Source organism: Centrocercus urophasianus, unplaced genomic scaffold (assembly GCF_019232065.1).
Source record: "Centrocercus urophasianus isolate 14NV4802_14NV808 unplaced genomic scaffold, USGS_Curo_1.0 seq_41, whole genome shotgun sequence".
NCBI lineage: Eukaryota > Metazoa > Chordata > Aves > Galliformes > Phasianidae > Centrocercus > Centrocercus urophasianus.
The window spans coordinates 42,846-61,485 of record NW_024884989.1 but is presented as its reverse complement, the minus strand read 5'-3'; the positions used below and the strand labels follow the sequence as shown (position 1 = coordinate 61,485).

The 18,640-nt window shown below is 39.6% G+C and overlaps 1 protein-coding gene across 1 annotated transcript; it reads left to right on the top strand.

The window, feature by feature from the left end:
- Positions 1–861: 861 nt before the first annotated feature.
- Positions 862–18,387, top strand: GSG1L2 (GSG1 like 2). Its single transcript, XM_042833460.1, has 5 exons — positions 862–1,667; positions 3,522–3,569; positions 7,097–7,249; positions 12,926–13,037; positions 18,132–18,387. Exons 1-5 carry the CDS (start codon positions 1,322–1,324, stop codon positions 18,385–18,387), a joined length of 915 nt encoding a protein of 304 aa, XP_042689394.1. The 5' UTR covers positions 862–1,321.
- Positions 18,388–18,640: the final 253 nt, after the last annotated feature.

Below are 18,640 nucleotides of genomic sequence, written 5' to 3'. Positions count from 1 at the left end.
TTTGAGACCACCATAAGAAATGTCTCAGTGCTAAAGATATCCTGGGCTTGCCTGGGCTGCACGGAGTGATGAGGAATTGTCTTAGGCAGTATCTGTGTATGTCTCTGTGAAAGTAATTCTTCCTACTTATTTTCATGGAAACTGAAACAATGAGCACGGTAACTCTAAAAAAGCAAACTCTCAGCTACAAAACACTGTTTTTCAACAGTCTCTACCGTTGGCTGTGCATTTTCACCAACAGTGAACAAGAGCCTGCACATGTCACTGTCACATCATCATTGAATGATAACTGCTAATATACAGGAGAGGAAGCCACCTGACAAGCAACCTTGTTCATATCTTTCAGCTTAGCCATTCAACAGTGAATATTAAAAAGTCTGCAAGGCCAAGGAGTGGAAAACCTTAGGTCTTAGACTGTACTGTAAATGTGCTCAAGAAGCTTTGCTGAATGTGCATCAATCCCATAGCACTACTTAAAGTGGAAATCCTCTGACAGTAGGATTAAACAAATGGTGTATGAGGATGCACTTCCACCTCTGCCTGCAAACCGAGTGAGGACTAGGCACTTGTGCAGCGTTCTTCAGGGACTGCTCCTCATTCCTTTCAGCACAAATGGTGGGAAATGCTGTAGTGCTGTGAAATTCTCTCATCTCCTTAAGTATTTCTGTAAGATTGACTGCTGTATTCAATTTAATTCAATGCTCTGTGTTACAGGAGCATTTGGAACTGCAAGATTAATTTTATTTATTTATTAGGTGATAAATGTAGAGGCTTCATCAGTTTGACTCCTCATGCTGATTGAGATAGCGAGTGTATTTTGTTTCTTTAAATATTTTGTTTTTCTGATTACATACCAGTATGCTTTACAGGCTGCCCAGTGAGGCTGTGGATTCTCCTTCTCTGAAGATATTGCAGACCCGCCTGGATGCTGAGCTGTGCATACTGCTGTAGGGAGCCTGCTTTGCAGGGGCATTGGACTCAATAACTTTAGAGGTCCCTTCCAAACCCTACTTCTAATTCTGTGACTCTGATTCTGAGATGCTTCTTATACTTCTGTATTCTTTGTGCCTTTAGTCCTGTGACTGTTGGGCCAAATTATAATTCATTATCTCTTCTCCTCGTATTTCTTTCACAAGATGCTAGTACAAACCAGCACTGCCCTAAATCTTTAATCTCTCCTACCACATGATTTCTGATTACGCCTCTGTCTCTGCTTTCTGCCTTAACTGCTAAGCTGGTGCAGTTCACTGAGAGGAGTGAAGATCAAGATAGTAAATACAGGCAGGTGTTTCACAAGGCAGATATATATGTAGCTTTGTAAATGGTTGTTTCAGAACAGATACGGCAGTCCCAGAGGATGCCAGTTTCAGCCCCAGGCACAGACAGATGGCAGAGAGCCTCAGCAGCATTTTTTCTCGGTTTTCTCTCTTTAGTTTTCTCTCTTACAGCATTCAGTAGCAATTACTGGTGTGAAGGGACAAGAAAAGTTGCCAAACCTTTCTGCATAGGACAGGCCAAAGGGGATAACTGCATCCGCTTTAATAGCCCTGATGCCAACAACAGCAATGCTGTGCAATATATCTGGGAGATGGGAGACGACAAGTTTGTTGACCGAAAGTTTCATGCTGGGATTTGGTATTCATGTGAAGAAATTATAAATGGGGAAGGTGAGTAAAAGCACATAAACTTACTTTAGAAAATACTCAGAGTTTTTTTCTACTTATTTGATGTCAATTTCCTCTTTGCTGCAATATCATGTATGTATTTTAAAAGAAAAAGTAGCCTTTAAAAGTTTATCTTCTCCAGGAAAGAGAATCTTAGAGGATACTCCCTAGTCAATTTCTAAAAAAATTCTAATAAATTCTGTGAAGAATTTTGAAGTGACAGAGATAGTGCAGATCAAGGTTTGTTTATTTTTTTTTTCACTCATAACAGGGAAGTGTTTAATTTTCTGATGTTGTTACTCTGTTAGGCAAAAATAATCCCCATCATGGATGGGCCAGGATCTTTTCAATGTTGTACAATGACAGAACAAGTGGCAATGGGAACAAACTGCAACACAGCGAGTTCCAAACAAATACGAGGAAGAAGTTCTTTGCAGCGAGGGTGGGAGAGCCCTGGAACTGGCTTCCCAGAGAGCTGGTGGAGTTCTCTACTCTGGAGATGCTCACCTGGGTGCCTACCTGAGCAAGCTGCTGCAGGGAACATGTTTTAGGGGATATTGAACTAGACTGTCTGCAGAGGCCCAATACAAACCCTACAGTTCTGTAGGTTATATTTGCCTTGAATGATTGCCCCGTAGGAACATAAAAACCGTAGCATGCATTTTTAAAGATATTTAGATGTTCATTTTACCAGTTAAATCTGAGACTAAGGTTTTTTCATGGATTTCCTCTTAAGTACAGGCACTCTTACTTTCTTACTGTGATCTCACAATACATAAACCAAAGCAGAATAGTATTATTTTTCACCCTCCTAAAAAAGAATTTGGAATTCATGAATCCTGAGCTCTGGCATCTAACTGTGTTTTACTCTGACTACATAAGTATCAGTAGAATGGGAAGAAATTGCTGTGTAAGAGAACCTCTAATTAATTTTGGATCTTTGTATATGGGAACTGTTTAACTGATTCAAGAAATAGGGTTTATATTGTGAATTTAGGTTGAAGTTAAATTTTTCTTATTGTGTAGGAGTGCCAAATTGAACAAAACTATTCAATCAAGGAATCAAGTCAGCTGTCATCTGCAACAAAATACAAGTATTTTAGAAGTTGTATGTTCTGAGGAGTGAGTTCTGCCAAAAGATCTTGTATATTACGCAATTTCAAGGGGCTAAATGGCAAAGATCAGAGCAAAAAGCATCTCTCACTCAAAAGAAAACAACAAAAAAAGACCATTTTAGGTAGAGATTGCTGTAGATACTGGGTTCATAGGATTGATCTGTTGGCTGTGGCTGTTTTTGTTCATACTTGGTGCAGTTAGTAGCTAAAAAAGCCCATCCTCTGTTCTCAGACCAAAATTAATTCTAAGAGCTCTGTTCAAAGCATCTACATGGAAATCAGGAGGTCACATGGGTTTGAAAATCAGATCTTACAGATAAAAAAGCAGTCAAGCTTCGAAGAAATTAGTGTGAGCAACAGCCTTGTTGCTGCAGATGTCTTTACCAACTTTAGTGATTCTGTAATTCATAAGCTGGATGAAATAATCTTTCAAATTAACTGTTAATTTCGAATTTCTGGCTTTCACAGCTGTAACTTTTTGGAAAACACTTCAAAGGCTTTCTCTAAGTCTCCCATAAAAGAGTAATACTATTTCTGCTCTGGAACAGGCTGGGACAATCTCCAGGAGTTGATCCACTTATCAGAGACTATGTACAAACTCCCATTAAATAAAGGTTTTCCTGATCATCTTAATTTGTGCTTCTATGGTATTTTTTTTTTTTTTTTTAACTGTTTCCTTAGGCCATTACAGAATACCAAATAATGCAGAATTTTCTTTTAAAATTATTATTATTATTTTTAGGTGAGAAATGTAGAAGTTTTATCAGTTTGACTCCAGCTTCTGATCGAGGTAAATATGCAATTTTGTTTACATAAATCAAACATTCTTGATCAGATTTACCAATATAATAAATATAATGTATTTTGATTTGAAAAAAAAAATCTCATATAGTTTTAATTGCTTATTTAGTGTTTCCACTTCAAAATGAAGCCCACATGACTTAAAGTATATGTCAGTGTCCTCTGAAATTACTCCTTTTGAATAGCAACTTAAACAAAAAAAAAAAAAAAAAAACGTATTTTGAATAAGGATACTGGAAATTAGGATTTCCAAAGCTTTTCTATCTCTTTCCTCATATCTTCAAATTCAGTCAAGAACTCTATGGATGACACTGTGCTACCTTGAAAGGCCACAGGGATGGCAGCATACAAAGCACAAATGGGGTAGCAACTTGCTGTCCCCATTAAATCCCAAGGGACTTGGGAGATGTGCTGTGAACCAAACTAATGTGGAGATGAATCGTCTCCCTGTAAGCTCTCAGTAGGTATTTCCATTCATCCAGGTTTTGCAGTCCAAATACAACTACAGAAAGTGTGGAGTAAACCTAGTTCTTTCAAAAAACCATTCCTTTTTCTACAAAACCTGCTTGCAATGCCATGAAGAGAGTCTCCTCCAATGTTAATCCCATCATGTAAATGGTTAGACCAATCTGGGAAGTGGCTGATCTAGAATAAAATCTTCTCCAAGGTTTTCAAATGCATACTAGAAAAGTACTCTTGTCCAAATAGCCTGGATATGCATTTGCAACTACCTGTGTATCAGAAAGATTGAATATCTGAGGGCTAGCCCCTCTTCTCACCTCTGTGCAGCCATGTCTCTGTTCACAAATAATTCAAGATGTTTGTATCACGAGGAGTACGTTGTGGGCCTGGGACTGATTGCTCCTCACACCTAGAACCACTGGTGGATGCAGTACTGAAACACCTCCATTAACAGGACATTGGCCCCTGGTCAGAAGTCAGATTAAGACACCTAAGAAAGCACTTCTGTACCTGAACACTGCAATGTGAAAATACCTCAGGGCAGTGCAATGCTGTGTGGAAATAAAGATTTTTGCCCTTGTCACATCTCACCTTGCACAGGAAGACAAAGCTTGTGTTCCATACATATGTATGGCTGCTGCGTGCACAAGACTTGAGATGCATCAAAGTCTCTGTTCCTGAGCTGAATATCCCAAGGCAGGGTGATACACATAAGTGCTCAGTGCATGTATAATGATGGCTCACTATTCAAAAATATTTAGATGCAAGGTCCTATTACTGGACCATACTTCTGGTTAATGTATCATTCAAATTTCCTGAACAAAATCAACTTTTTTTTGCCAAGATAAAGATTTTCTTGAGAAATACACCTCGCCCAGGAACTCCCATGCAACGTCTGATCCACTCATATAAAGCACAAGTGCATAGTATTCAATTACATGTAGTAGTCAATTACATGTCTTAGCAATGTTTCTATTTTTAATTTATGATTGTTAGTATATATGTATGCACATATACCTGGTGTATATATATATATCTATGAAATCACTTTGTGGATACACAATCAGATGTCAAAGGACACAATAACTTGTTTTTAAGAAGGTTTGTATGGTTCAGTGACCAGCTGTTGGCCGGTTCCTGCTACTGTCTGGATAGAAGAGGACTCTGCCTGCTCCTGCCTGTGTGACATTAGCATACGAACAGAAAAACAGTGATGTAACTAATAAATAACTAGAGAGAGATGAACTAGCAGATGAATCTCAGTGAAAACTGGAGATTGTGCACATGAAGGCATCTCTGTCCAAATAGAAAGAGCTTGTCTGGTGAAAGACTGTAAACTAAAAGGGAATATGTTTGTTAATGATTGGGGTAACTATTCAGTGCAAAAACTGTACTTTCCCACCTTGAACCGTGAGATTCTGACACGTACAGAAGAAACATGCAAAAGCTCATTCACTACATGGCCAGTACAGGAATAATAAGTTAGGGCAGCTATTGAACTTGAAGTCTTCTTCTTGATGTTAAAATAGCATTCTCATAGCCTCTAACTTCAGGTGAAGTCAGGTAAGGTCCCAGATGACTGGAGGAAGGGTCACATCACTCCCATTTATAAGAAAGGGAGCAAGGAGGACCCAGGAGCTGCAGGCTGGTGAGTCTCACCTCTGTGCTTGGGAAGATCATGGAACAGATAGTCCTGGACAGCCAGTACAGCTTCACCAGGGGAAGGTCATGCTTAAGCAATCTGGTGACCTTCCACGATGGAGTGGTGGACAAGGGGAAAGTGGCTGATGTCATTTAGCTGGACATGAGCAAGGCCTTTGACATGGTCCCCCACCACATCCTTATCTCCAAATTGGAGGGATGTGGATTTGATGGGTGGACCACCTGATGGATAAGAAACTGGTTGAAAGGTTGCAGACAGAGGATGGTCATCAACGGCTCTGTGTCCAGGTAGAGGCCAGTAAGGAGCGGTGTCCCCCAGGGGTCTGTCTTGAGACCGGTGTTCTTTAACATCTTCATCAATGACATTGATGATGGAATCGAGTACAGCCTCAGCAAGTTTGCTGACAACACCAAGCTGAGTGGTGAGGTTGAGGAGTTGGTGCAGGGGAAGGAAGGGATGCCATTCAGAGGGACCTGAAACAGACTTGGAAGGTGGGTTTGGGTGAACCTGATGAGATTCAACACATCAAAGTGCAAGGTTTTGCATTTGGGCCGGAGGAATCCCAGGCATTCATACAGACTGGAAGGAGTGGTCCTTGAGAGCAGCCCTGCAGAGAAGGATCTGGTGGTCCTGATGGATAAAAAACTGAACATGAGCCAGTAGTGTGCTCTTGCACCTGGGAAAGAAAATGGTATTGTGGGCTCCATCAGAAGAGGAGTGGCCAGCAGGGACAGGGAGGTGGTTGTCCCTCTCTACTCCGCTCTTCTGAGGCCACATTTGCAGTGCTGCATCCAGGTCTGGAGCCCTCAGTACAAGAAAGACAGGGAGCTGTTGGAGAGGGTCCAGAGGAGCCACAAAGATGATCAGGAGGCTGCAGCACCTCCCCTATAAAGACAGGCTGAGGGAGCTGGCCTTGTTCAGCCTGGAGAAAAGAAGGCTTCTGTGTGACCTAAAGGGAGCCTATAGACAGGAAGGGAGTCAACTCTTTGAAAGCGTAGATAACAGCATAACAAGGGGAAATGGTTTTAATTTTAGGGAGAGAAGACTTAGGTTGGATGTCAGGGGGAAATTCTTTACAGATATTGGTAAGGTGCTGGAACAGCTGCCCAGAGAGGTTGTGGATGCCTCGTCCCTGGAGGTGATCAGGGCCAGGTTGGATGGGGTGCTGGGCAGCCTGGTTTAGCATTAAATGTGGAGGTTGGTGGCTCTGCGTGTGGCAGGGGGGTTGGAGATTCATGATCCTTGAGGTCCCTTCCAACCCTGGCCATTCTGTGATTCTGTGATTCTGTGACTTTTTGTTTAAAGTTATGTAAACAATATGAATGAAGAGAAAACTGGTGAAAATATAAATGACTTTTTTATCATCTCTCACTATTTATTTGTTTTTACAGGAGTTTTATGGCTGTCTATTGTAGCAGAGCTACTCTATAACATTTTGCTTCTGACTGGAGTTGTTCTCATGGCAGTAGAAATGTGCTACTACAGTACTGTCATTGATGGACTAAAGATCAACGCCTTTTCTGCAGTAGTCATCGTGCTAGCAGGTACAGTTTAGGATCTCAATTTATTACATCCAGAAAATTTAACATTGATAGCGTTCAAGCTGAAGATTAGTAACAGTGTGTAGGATTGTAAACTACTACTGTATTTACTGAGACATTAATAACACATTGCTGTTTTTTTTTTTAATTATTATGGTCATTACTTAATATGTTTTTTTTTTAAGTTTAGTTTATATTTGTACTTGCTATTTTTAATGTCAGTGTTTTAACTTTATTATTTTGAATTTGGTTGTCTGATTGTCAAAGAAAAAAAAACCCTTCAAAATAACTTGATTTTCTATTTCCAATATGCTGAGGATAAAATGAGCAATAGTCAAACCAAAATGGCAGTTATAAGAGGGAATAAAATGGAATCACATAATTTTTAATAGAAAACAATCATACAAATTGTGTTTAATTTTCTGCATTTTATTTCTTAATCCAATGCTATCTCATAATAGCATCCTAGACAAATTCAATTCAGAAGAAACTTCAAATGGTCCCCAGTCCAACCCCTGTTCACAGCAGGGTTACCTCCAAGATCTGAGCAGCTTGCACTGCAGGGTTATATCCTTCTGGTTCTAAAAGACCTGCAGCCTTCCTTGGAAGTTGATTCCACTGCTTGTCTGTCCTCATGGTGAAGAACTTAATATATCACTACCTGAGCAATGTGGTCTGAGTTTATCATTGACCATGCAATGAGAGCTGGAGATCAGACCAGAGCCTTCTGAAAGTGTCTTGCAGTCTGAGCTACTCTGCCATTCTATGTCAAACACTGAGGAAATTTGAGCTAAAATTACTGGTAACATGCACAGTGGTTCATAGTTACTCATTTTAAAGCTAGAAGCAATATAACTTCTTGTGGAACACATACCACTATCTTTCACACTGTCATGAGTCCAAAGTGATTTATATTAGTTGAGGGATATCTTCTAAAAACACAGATTGCAAGTCAAATACATGGGCAGATGGCAAAGCCTATGTCTTTATGAATTTATCTCAAGATGCTTTTCTCTGAAAAAATTGGGTTTGATCCTAATTCTAGTATTTGTGGATTTAGTGTTCTTGTATTTGTAATTGCTGTGCTTTTCTTCATGAATTAAAGATTTTTCATTATACTTTTTCCTCTTAAATATAATCACATATTTAATGCATTTGCCATTATCATTTGTTGGATAAGTAAACTAAGATTTTTAAAAGCCCAGTCATTATAATGAGGAAAAAAATATTTTTCTTCCTTTCTGAAGATGCCTTTGCATACTTGAAGATATCTATTGTGTCTCAGATTCATCTTCTCTGAAAGAAATAATAGAAAAAAAACATGCCACGTGACCACGTATATTTCTACTGCTTCTGATCACTCTTGTTTCTCCAGGTATTCTCTTGCTCAACTTTTCTGCAGTTCTCCTAGAGGAAAGTGCTTAATGCAGACAATGGGGTGACCTTCCAAAAACTTTAGAAGACAGTGATTTACAATCCAGATAGTAACTTCTGGAACACTGTAGTTTTAGTTCAGCGTTCAAGTTAGGCCCAAATTTCCTAATCTTTTTCTGACAGATATTTTTCTAGCCTTGTGTTAGGAAAAATCTCCAACTTCCAGAATTACCACCACCAACAAAACAAAGCAAAACAAAGCAAAAACAAAAACAAAACAAAATTCCCACCTTTGTAATAAAGGTTCTGTGACTTTCTTAGGAAATGCAATCCAGACCTTAATGATGAAAATGCTTTCTTCATGCCCAATATAAAGCCACTGCTGCTACAATTTTTGTATCTTTAGGGATCTTCACCTGAAACACAGCAGGCGATTTCCTCTTCTTTTTAATTAACTCTTACACATTTCCAGATTTCTCTCAGCTCCATATAGGCCAGAGAGTGGTACCCAAGATTTGCTGTCTATGACCTTTGAGAACATTGTAGAATATCTTCTTTCTTTCTTTCTTTTTTCTTTTTTCTTTTCTTTTTTTTTCTTTCTTAAGAATGACTTTCCTGAAGGCTGGTAAAAATGTTCATAGTCACCAGTTCTACTAAATGCTCAAAAAAGACCCCTGTCTCCATAATCTTTCTTGAGCAGGGATTTACCAGTAGAGGTCCTGGAAACAATTTTAAAATATTTTAAATATTTTTCTCTTATCACTGATGAGAGATTTGCTGTATTTTGAACCTCATCTACAGAGTAAAGTAGCATACTTTTTTTGACTGAATAAATAAGCTTACTTTTTTGCTTACTTTTTATTTCTACCTGTATCTTTCCATCCATTGTCAGACCTATTTCTAAGGAAAGAGTAGTAAGCCTAAGTGATGTAAAGACCATTGCCACCTCCTCCAATCACTCTGGCACCAGACTACTTCTTTTTCTTGGCCAATGGAGCCCATCTCTGTGCCCGTGGACCCGATGTCTCTGCCCTTTTGAAAGCTTATCCAGTAGCAATGCTGAGTACATGTCGCAGTGACATGACACATACAGACATGCAAAGGACCATGACATACTCAGTCAGCTTGCCATAGTCAAAACACTGACTTGAACACAGAGGATTCACATAAGAACATGAACACAGAAAACTGACTCTCAACTTGGGCTGGCAGAGGCAGGAAATCAGTTGTGCAGGCACATACACAGCACTCCCTAGGTTCACAAGCACACAGACATTCACAGATGCTCTACATGCTGGCCCAAACCCTCTGTCTGTCCAGTATGCCTGCCCAGATCCTGGGTTCCCTTGTCTACTTCTCAGATCTCCTACTTATGAATTAGTTCAGCCTGATGCATACTGCAAAAATGCAGTTATCAGAGGCAGACACTCATCCCATGTGCACCCCATGCTATAAATCCTCCTGGATATAACAGCATGAACTCCCACCCCTCCTGATGCCCCAGACTGGACCTGCAGCACCATCATTTGCTGTCTGGTTCAGCTTGGTGTTTGCTGGCTTATACACACATACATAAGCTTTGGGGAAGATATGGACAGCCCCTACATGGGCTGATGCCAAGCACATAGGCTGTGATGCATGGCCTGGCTTCAGCCACCAGTATGGAGCCCCACACTTGCTTCACTCAAGTCAGCATCCCACCAGTAGATGGTTTGGGATTGCACAACACGCTTGCCTCAGTGGCCAGGAGTAGAAGACCCTCCACACACCAGAAGCTGCACTAAGACCCTATGGGTTCCAGTAGTTGACATTATGGGTTGGGGCATCCACATTCCCAGCCCTACTCCAGTAAGTGGCATTAAATTCCACCCATACTGAGAGGACCTCAGTGGTTGGCACTTGATCGTTTAAAGTCACATCCACACACATGTACATTTCCTCAGTCACACTGGTTTTTGCCAGCAGCTGGTTTGGGGAACACACAATTGTGTTTCAGTGGCAGGTAAAACCAGGATCTGGTATCACAATCAGGGGCCCATACCCCTAGTCTGACTCCAGTGGCTGGCACTTAGGGCTCAAAGTTTGCAGGACCTGACAGTCGGAACATCTCTCAGTTCAGCAGCTGACTGCGCAGCTAAGGGTGCCTCATCCCCTGGCCTGACTCCCAAGAGCCAGCACCAGTTTTCACACATACACACATCAGACATCCCTAGCAGCTGGCACAGTCTCTGATGTCCACATACACATAAGGCAGAGAGCACAAGTACACAGATATTTAAGAAAAAGAAAAGTGAGAAAATAGAAGAAGATAGGACAGGCTGCTATGATCAGGCAATGGGCTTTGCCAGCGAAAGCACTGACTGCCCCCATTTCATACAGGACCAGCACCTTCAGCCCATTTATACTTTTTCACTAGCCCCACCCCCACCCCTCTACCTCTCCACGTTCGTTACTCCTTCCTGCTTGTCCTCCCTTCCTTTCTCCTCCCTTCTACCTGCTTTCCAGTTTGGTTTGCATCACTACTTCCTGTATCATTTGTCTGTCAGGTTTGTTGCCCCTATATGTTTTTGTCTATGGCTTCCTTCCTTTCTTGTCCTTCATTGCACAAGAAAAAGGTAGTAGTACAGATACACTTAAAGGAGCAGAAGTTCTCTTTCCATACACGCTTACAAGCTTAATTTAACTATTTAGACAGTTTCACCAATTACTAGCTCATTTTTCTTGTGTCAATGGTCATAAGCATTCACTGTTATTCCCTATGTACCTTTGTACATTTTTACTGGATACTCTTTACTTCAGCTAGACCCTTATTTTAAACATTTCATGAGATATTAAAAAATTGAAGAACATCTGTCTTGGCTGTTAAATTTACATATAATCTATTGTAAATATGAACCAAATCTAGTTACTAGTCTAGATCCTTGACTAATTACTAATTACTAAGTTACTAATCTAGTTCCTTGACTAGACTAATCTAGTCAAGGAAATGGTTTAAAGATTCCTACACTTTAATCTGTAATGAAAATGCAGTTTTTTATACCAACATCCTCTTAATTCTAGCACACAAAAACAAACTGAAAGTCAACTAATGGGATGTGCAGCAAAAAATAGCTACATAACTAAAGCTATACTGAAAACACATTTTAAGGAAACAGCTATAGTAATCGACCATTTAAAAAAGTCAGGGTTTAATTTCCTTCAGTCTTTAGCTCAGACCAAATAAAGTCTTATAATAACTGTTCTAACTGATGTAGAATATGTTGCACTAAAAAAATTATTATTGTGAAATTTTATCCTTATATGAGAACTTCAAGGAGGTAGTTCTGGTAAACAGTAGGTTCACATCCAGTATTTCAGGAAAGATGCTTTTGTAATGACTACTGAAGCCAGGTCACTGCCAACTTCTACTTGTTATGTCCTAGACTGAGAGCCTCTGTGGACAAGCAATTGCTTTTATCTTTTTTTTTTTTTTTTTTTTTCCCCAAGAATTCATGAAGCAGAGCTACTTTGGGAATATCCATCAATTGGGACTTGTGGGGGGACTGTCTGGTGTTTTAGACAGTGAGTTGCTTGATACTTCCAGGATGTTTATATATATAGCTGGAAACAAAAAATACAGAAATTAATGGAGAAGTTCACTGATTGAAAATAAAATGCTGAGGGAAAAGTGATCTCATTATGCTTGGGTAGTAGCTTTGTAGGAATTTTGAAAATTAAATTATTAAATAGAATCCACTTTGACAACTGAGTCTTTCACTGCTTTTTAATAGGCATTAGGCACTTGCTCATTTACTCAATTCATTTACTCAAATAATGCTGATAAATCTGTCTGCTTTTGAGGCACCAATACAACCAATACTTGTACTTTTGAAAATCTTTCCACTGAAAGATAGAGCTACAGGAAACATGACCTGCACAATGCAACTGAGTGAGACTTCACTGTCGTGGCTGATGCCTGCTTAGGGCTAAATTACTAAAAGTAGATTTTGAAATACTAAAAGTAGAGAGTGAGGACCAGTAACTTTTTTGCTTTTTAATGTTGCTTTTTCTGCTTTTATCACAACATATAAATACAGCCAGATAACAATGTCCAGTATGCTCATATGTATGTTCAGTGTCTTATAGAGTTCAGATATGCTGAAAAATGTTCTTCAGAAGCTCAAGAGACAACTGCTATAGAGAGTGAGGAACGGCTGCAGCTTGCATTTTCTAATATTCTCATGATATTTTATGTATTGATATCTAATATTCTCGTGATATTGTATGTATTGATATCTAATATTCTCATGATATTGTATTTTTTAGGTCTTCTGGGCATGGTTGCTCACATGATGTACACAACTGTATTTCAAATGACTGTAAATCTTGGTCCTGAAGACTGGAGACCTCACACATGGGATTATGGCTGGTCCTATTGGTACCTATTTGCTTATGTTTGGTTCTTCCCTTACATTTCAGTCACTTCACCCTATATTCAAAGAATTTATACCTACTTTATAATGGATGGGTCTAACCTACTTCCCTCTTGATTTAGATGTTTTTTTTCTCCAAATTCAGTACTTAGATTATTGCATAGGATGTATAAACTTGTCAGTTTTGCATTTTCCATCCTTTAGACAGTTCTGCATGAAGAAGAGGTTCTTTTCCACATGCATCAGATTACCCATTTTTTTCAGAGTTAGATTTGGTACCTTTGTTTTCCAGGAAGACTGTCTTGCATAAATTACTTACAACTCTCCTGGCCTCAAACACTTAGGCTACATATTTCCTTACTTCAATTCATTGCGTGTGGAACATTTCAGACAAAATGTAAATTTTTGAGAAAAGATTTGCATATATAAGCCTATAAGCAATTGCAACATTTCTTCTGAGGAAATACTGTTAATTTATTAAGAAAGAGGGGTATGCAAGGGATTTTTGCAGTATGCATGTCTCTGTTGTGCTACTGAAAATCCATTCAAATTTGTTCAGTAGTCAGCATTTGAATTCAAGTTCACCTCAGCAAGTTTGTGATGACACCAAGTTGAGCAGTGCAGTCGATACATTGGAGGGAAGGGAAGCCATCCAGAGGGACCTGGACAGGCTGGAGAAGTGGGCCCATGGGAACCCAATGGGGTTCAGTAAGGCCAGGTGCAGGGTGCTGCCATTGGGTGGGGGCAATGCCAGGTATTGATACAGACTGGGGGAAGATGTGGTTGAGAGCAGCCCTGCGCAGAAGGACTTGGGGTCCTGGTGGGCGAGAAGCTGGCCATGAGGCAGCAGTGAGCGCCTGCAGCCCGGAAGGCCAGCTGTGTTGTGGGCTGCATGAAAAAGGAGCGGCCAGCAGGAGAGGGAGGTGATCGTCCCCCTCTGCTCAGCTCCTGTGAGGCCCCGTCTGCAGCGCTGCGTCCAGGCCTGGGGCCCCCAGCACAGGAAGGACATGGAGCTCTGGCAGCGGGTCCAGAGGAGGCACTGAGATGAGCAGAGGGCTGGAGCAGCTCTGTGTGAGGCAAGGCTGAGGGAACTGGGCCTGTTGAGCTTGGGGAAGAGAAGGCTGCAGGGAGACCTCACTGTGGCCTTCCAGTGCTTGAAGGGAGAGTAGAAACAGGAGGGGAATGGTGATAGCATAAGGGGGAATGGATTTAAACTGAGACAGGGGAGGTTTAGGTTGGATATGAGGAGGAAGTTTTTGAGCCAGAGGGTGGTGAGGCACTGGAACAGGTTGCCCAAGGAGGCTGTGGATGCCCCATCCCTGCAGGCATTCGAGGCCAGGCTGGATGTGGCTCTGGGCAGCCTGGGCTGCTGGTTGGTGACCTGCACACAGCAGGGGGTTGGAACTAGTTGATCTCTGAGGTCCTTTTTCATTCTATGATTCTATGATTCTGTGATTCTAAGATAATTCTATGAATTTGCAGATGATATTTGCTGGAAACAGCTGTCATTATGTCAGTGCAGAAACATCTATATTGGGAATGGGTTAAATCGAATGTCTGCCGGGGCCCAATAACTAATGTCACTAAGGGAAAACTCAGACTAATTCTCTACATACCAGTTCTGAGAGTTTAGATCACAGCTCATTGTCATTCACACTTTTGTTCTTTTAAGATTTATTGTATTTTTACTGAATGAGAGATTATAGCTACGTCTTTACAATGCAGATTTTCTAGAGATTTTGCAGTGAAATAGTGTTTGGTTTTTTTTTCCCTGTCTCCTGGTTTGTTACTTTCCACCTTTCTAATAACTGAAATCACATTTGAACACATTGACAACTCTACATTGCTTTGCCTCCAGGGGTCTAAATTTCCTGAGCAGAAGCAGCTTGTTTGGAAGCTTCTGTTCAATACGTACAAATTTTCTCTTGTGCCTTCAGTGCACTTACATTTGGGTCCAGTCAAAACTTCAAAGACAGAGACTATTCAAATAATAAGAAATTATGTAGCTTAGCATGTCTGTCCAACGTACAAGGAAGCCATTGGTACCTGCATGTACAAAGACGTAGAGGAAGATGGTCTGTGTGGTGCCTGTGGTGCCTTTTTTCTAATCAGTCACATGCTCCTTTTTTTTTTTTTTTTTTTTTTTTTTTTTTTCTGGCAAAGTTTACTGTCTTCTTTCCTTTACTCAACCTGAAAGGTAGTCATGTCACCCCATTCAAATGTAAGAATAAAGCAAAAAATACATACAGATGCCTCATCCTCCATCTGTCTTTCTTGGTTTCTTTCCTCTTATCTCTTTCTATACGTCATATCGTCTCTTTTTTGATAGCCCACGTTTGGACCTTCCTCATTTTTGTGTAAATCCTCAACTTCAGCATTCCAAAACTTCTCTCATACTGACTGACTGGGAGAACCTCATGAGAGTGAAAAGGGAAAGATGCTCATGAGGAAAGAAGACAAATGACAAAAGTTGGACATTCATTATTGTATTTAACTCTGTTTTTGATTATCCCAACATCCACTTGTCACTAAGACCATGTCAGGGACATGGACAGGCAGACACACAGGAAAAGATTTTACTACTTTACCTTTGGGTCCTCTTTAACATTACCTCCCTAACAGCAAGGAAAACAGAGAATCAGCAGTTTTTCATCCCAACCTCCAGACTCATTGGAAAAGAACTGCAATGCCAGCAAGAACTGTTGATCCTGTCATGCTTCTTCCATCTGCTACATTTTCCCATGTTTCCTCATATCTGGCTGCAATGCCTGAGGTTTTTTTTCCACCTGGTCCAGGAGGCACCTGCAACAATAATTACTACTGATGGGTAGGCTCGGTCTGTGGTGGCCCTGAACATCTTTATAATAAGTGTTGTGGTTTAACCCAGCAGGTAGCTCAGCATCACAGTTGTTTGCACATTGATGTCTTATCAACATTGTTTTTCTCCTAGAACCAAAAACATATCATCGTGTCAGACTCTGAAGAAAACAATTCCATCCCAGCTGGAACTAAGACAATAAATCTCTCCATATTTCTTTTCTATCTTCTTAGGTAGATTGAAAGATCTTTATATTGTAGTGAATCTCTCACTACCCTTGTGTTTCTCACATTGATACATCCTCAAATGAAAAACCATTTTCTCTCTAAAGATTTACTTTGTAGTAAGTTTCTATCATGAAGCAGTGATGGAAAAACATGTATTCCAGTTGCGCTTTTATCTGTAATTCTTTTTACCAGATGAACTAGTTGCTGTAATCCACTTTCTTTTCCAGTTGATCTTTCTGATCATGCTTTTGCCTTTATTCTTTGAGCAGAGTTCAAACTGAATTCGCTTCTTGAAGCTGAATTTCCACTGTAGCCAAGCTCTCCTTTATTCTCTGGCTCTTTCAGTAACAAGACTTCACTCACTTCTTTCCTTGGTTCTCCTTAGCCACTGGGTTCTTTCTTTCTTTCTTAATTTTTATTTTTTGCCAAATTGTTTATGTAAAAGGAAAAGTTCTGGGAAAAATCTTGAAGAATCACATTAATATTTTCTACTGTCAAAGAAACAATTCTGGTTTTTATTTTGTATATTTTAACATAACATTGATCTGCCGAAGTATCTGCTTGTAAGAGCTCAATTTTTTTCAGTCTTTGCTAAGAGGCCTTTTTTGAAGTTTTCTCGTAATCAGTTTCTTTATTTCAGTAGCTTCTTCAAAGGGCTTTAACAGGGTGGTCAACAAGAGTTGTGCTTCATAGTATTAATTATATTGATTTTTCTACTAATCCCACAGTGCATTATTTATTCAGTCAAAATGCTTTTAATCAGATCAGATACACTAACTTTAAATCATCTCATAGGCTAAAACGTGATTTCATTGCTGCCATCTTCAGCTCTTCTCTACTACAGTTGGCTCAAGCCATAGGTTACTTACCAGCATAGGCAGACCTACTGTTCCATTTGCGTTCAGTTTGAACGGCAATGTACGTGTACCTGCTTCTGTTGACTTTCACCAATTCTTGCTATTTCTTTGCTACAAGATCTTTTCCACTTATCCTCATATTTGAGATGGGAAGTCAGTGTGTAATTTGGCTGACTTGAGGAGAAAGCATAACTTAAACTGATCTGCCTTCTTCCTGCTCCTATTAGTTCTATGCATCTGTGTGCCATACTCCATTGCACTCAAACTCTGTTAAAGCATCTAGTTGTCTGATTATCTGGTAACTAATCCTTGCTGAAAATAGCACTTAGAAGGGGAAAAAAAAATTAAAAAAAGGAAAGAGTTATTTAAAAACACAAATGAGTTCATTGAACTACAGCAAGGATGTAGGAACAAACAGCTATGAAGGAGAAAAGATATTAAAAGGAGTTTCTTAAACTGACTTCTCCACTAAAGCACACATTTCATTTGATTATCCTGACCTTGCCATGTTAAGAAAGGCTCTGCTAAATTTCTTCACTGTAAACTCTAATTCATTCCACTGTGACCATATTTTTACACGATAATTTTATATTTCTAGCATGCATTGCCCACTCAGTAGTCTAGAGTTTTCCTGTATCTCCAGTAAACTGTAACTCAATATCATTTTTTAGTTCCGTCTTTTTATGGTGTTATTCCAAACATTTCATAGTTGGTGTTATTTTCTTCCTCTTTAGTCATCATCTGTTTTCTCAGGAATGTATTTCAGTGTTTGACCCTCTTATTTAACTCTTTTCTTACTAATCTTTGTGAGTAACTGACACAAATTATTTGTCAGTGGCACCTGTGAGATTTTTAGTCTCAGTAGCTGCACATTCTAATTTTGTATGCATCTTCATTCTTATGCAGTTCCTCTTTCTGAAAATGAGCTCAGAATTAACAGAGGATCAGAGGCATTAAAATGGATATTATAAGGAAGGACAATAAATGTGAATGTTATAAGCATTATACAGAGGTCCATTTTATAAGTCAGGTATGTGGATGGCAATTAACCAAATGCATTTCTTCTTCTCTGACTATGCTCCTCTTTCCCTAGTATAAAACAATGCAACATCTTAGGTGCATTTTTTCAAAAATAAAGTTGAAGAAGTTGGATATGACGATGTTCTGCTAATTTCTAATAAACTTTTTTGTTTATAGCCTCGCTTGGGCTTCCTTCGCTTGCTGTATGGCTGCAGCTGTCACCACTATTAACAAATATACAAAAACTATTTTGGAATTCAAGCACAAAAGAAAAATGCTGGAAAGGAGTTTAAAGATTAAATACAAGTTTCCTGATCACGCAGCTCCAGAGAAAGCTTGCAATGTGTATGTGAACTCTTTTCACAACACTACAGAGGACTGTGCACATCCAGTAAAAGATTTATGTCACATGGGCACTATTTCAGTTCTATAAGTTTTAACCTTTTCTCAAGGCATACTGTGAACCATAAAATCAGAACAGAATGAAACAATGTTATTTAATAAAATTGTACATTTGTGTAGTATTAGTTATCTTCTCTAATAAAAAAAATAATAATTCCATGAATGTTTCAAGGAAGTCTTAGTATTGCAAAAGCAGATTCAGGTGTCCTAGTTCAGAAAAAGATCTGTGACATAGGTTCTGCATTCCTCTGATTTTTAAGCAGAGTGCCTGGTGTCTCTTGCTG

What these genes read in the sequence shown, in the direction of transcription:
- GSG1L2 (XM_042833460.1), top strand. Translation starts at nt 1,322, where the DNA reads ATGGTTGTTTCAGAACAGATACGGCAGTCCCAGAGGATGCCAGTTTCA. An exon ending in AGAAATTATAAATGGGGAAG is followed by an intron (nt 1,668 to 3,521) that starts GTGAGTAAAAGC and finishes TATTATTTTTAG; the next exon opens with GTGAGAAATGTAGAAGTTTT. An exon ending in GACTCCAGCTTCTGATCGAG is followed by an intron (nt 3,570 to 7,096) that starts GTAAATATGCAA and finishes TTGTTTTTACAG; the next exon opens with GAGTTTTATGGCTGTCTATT.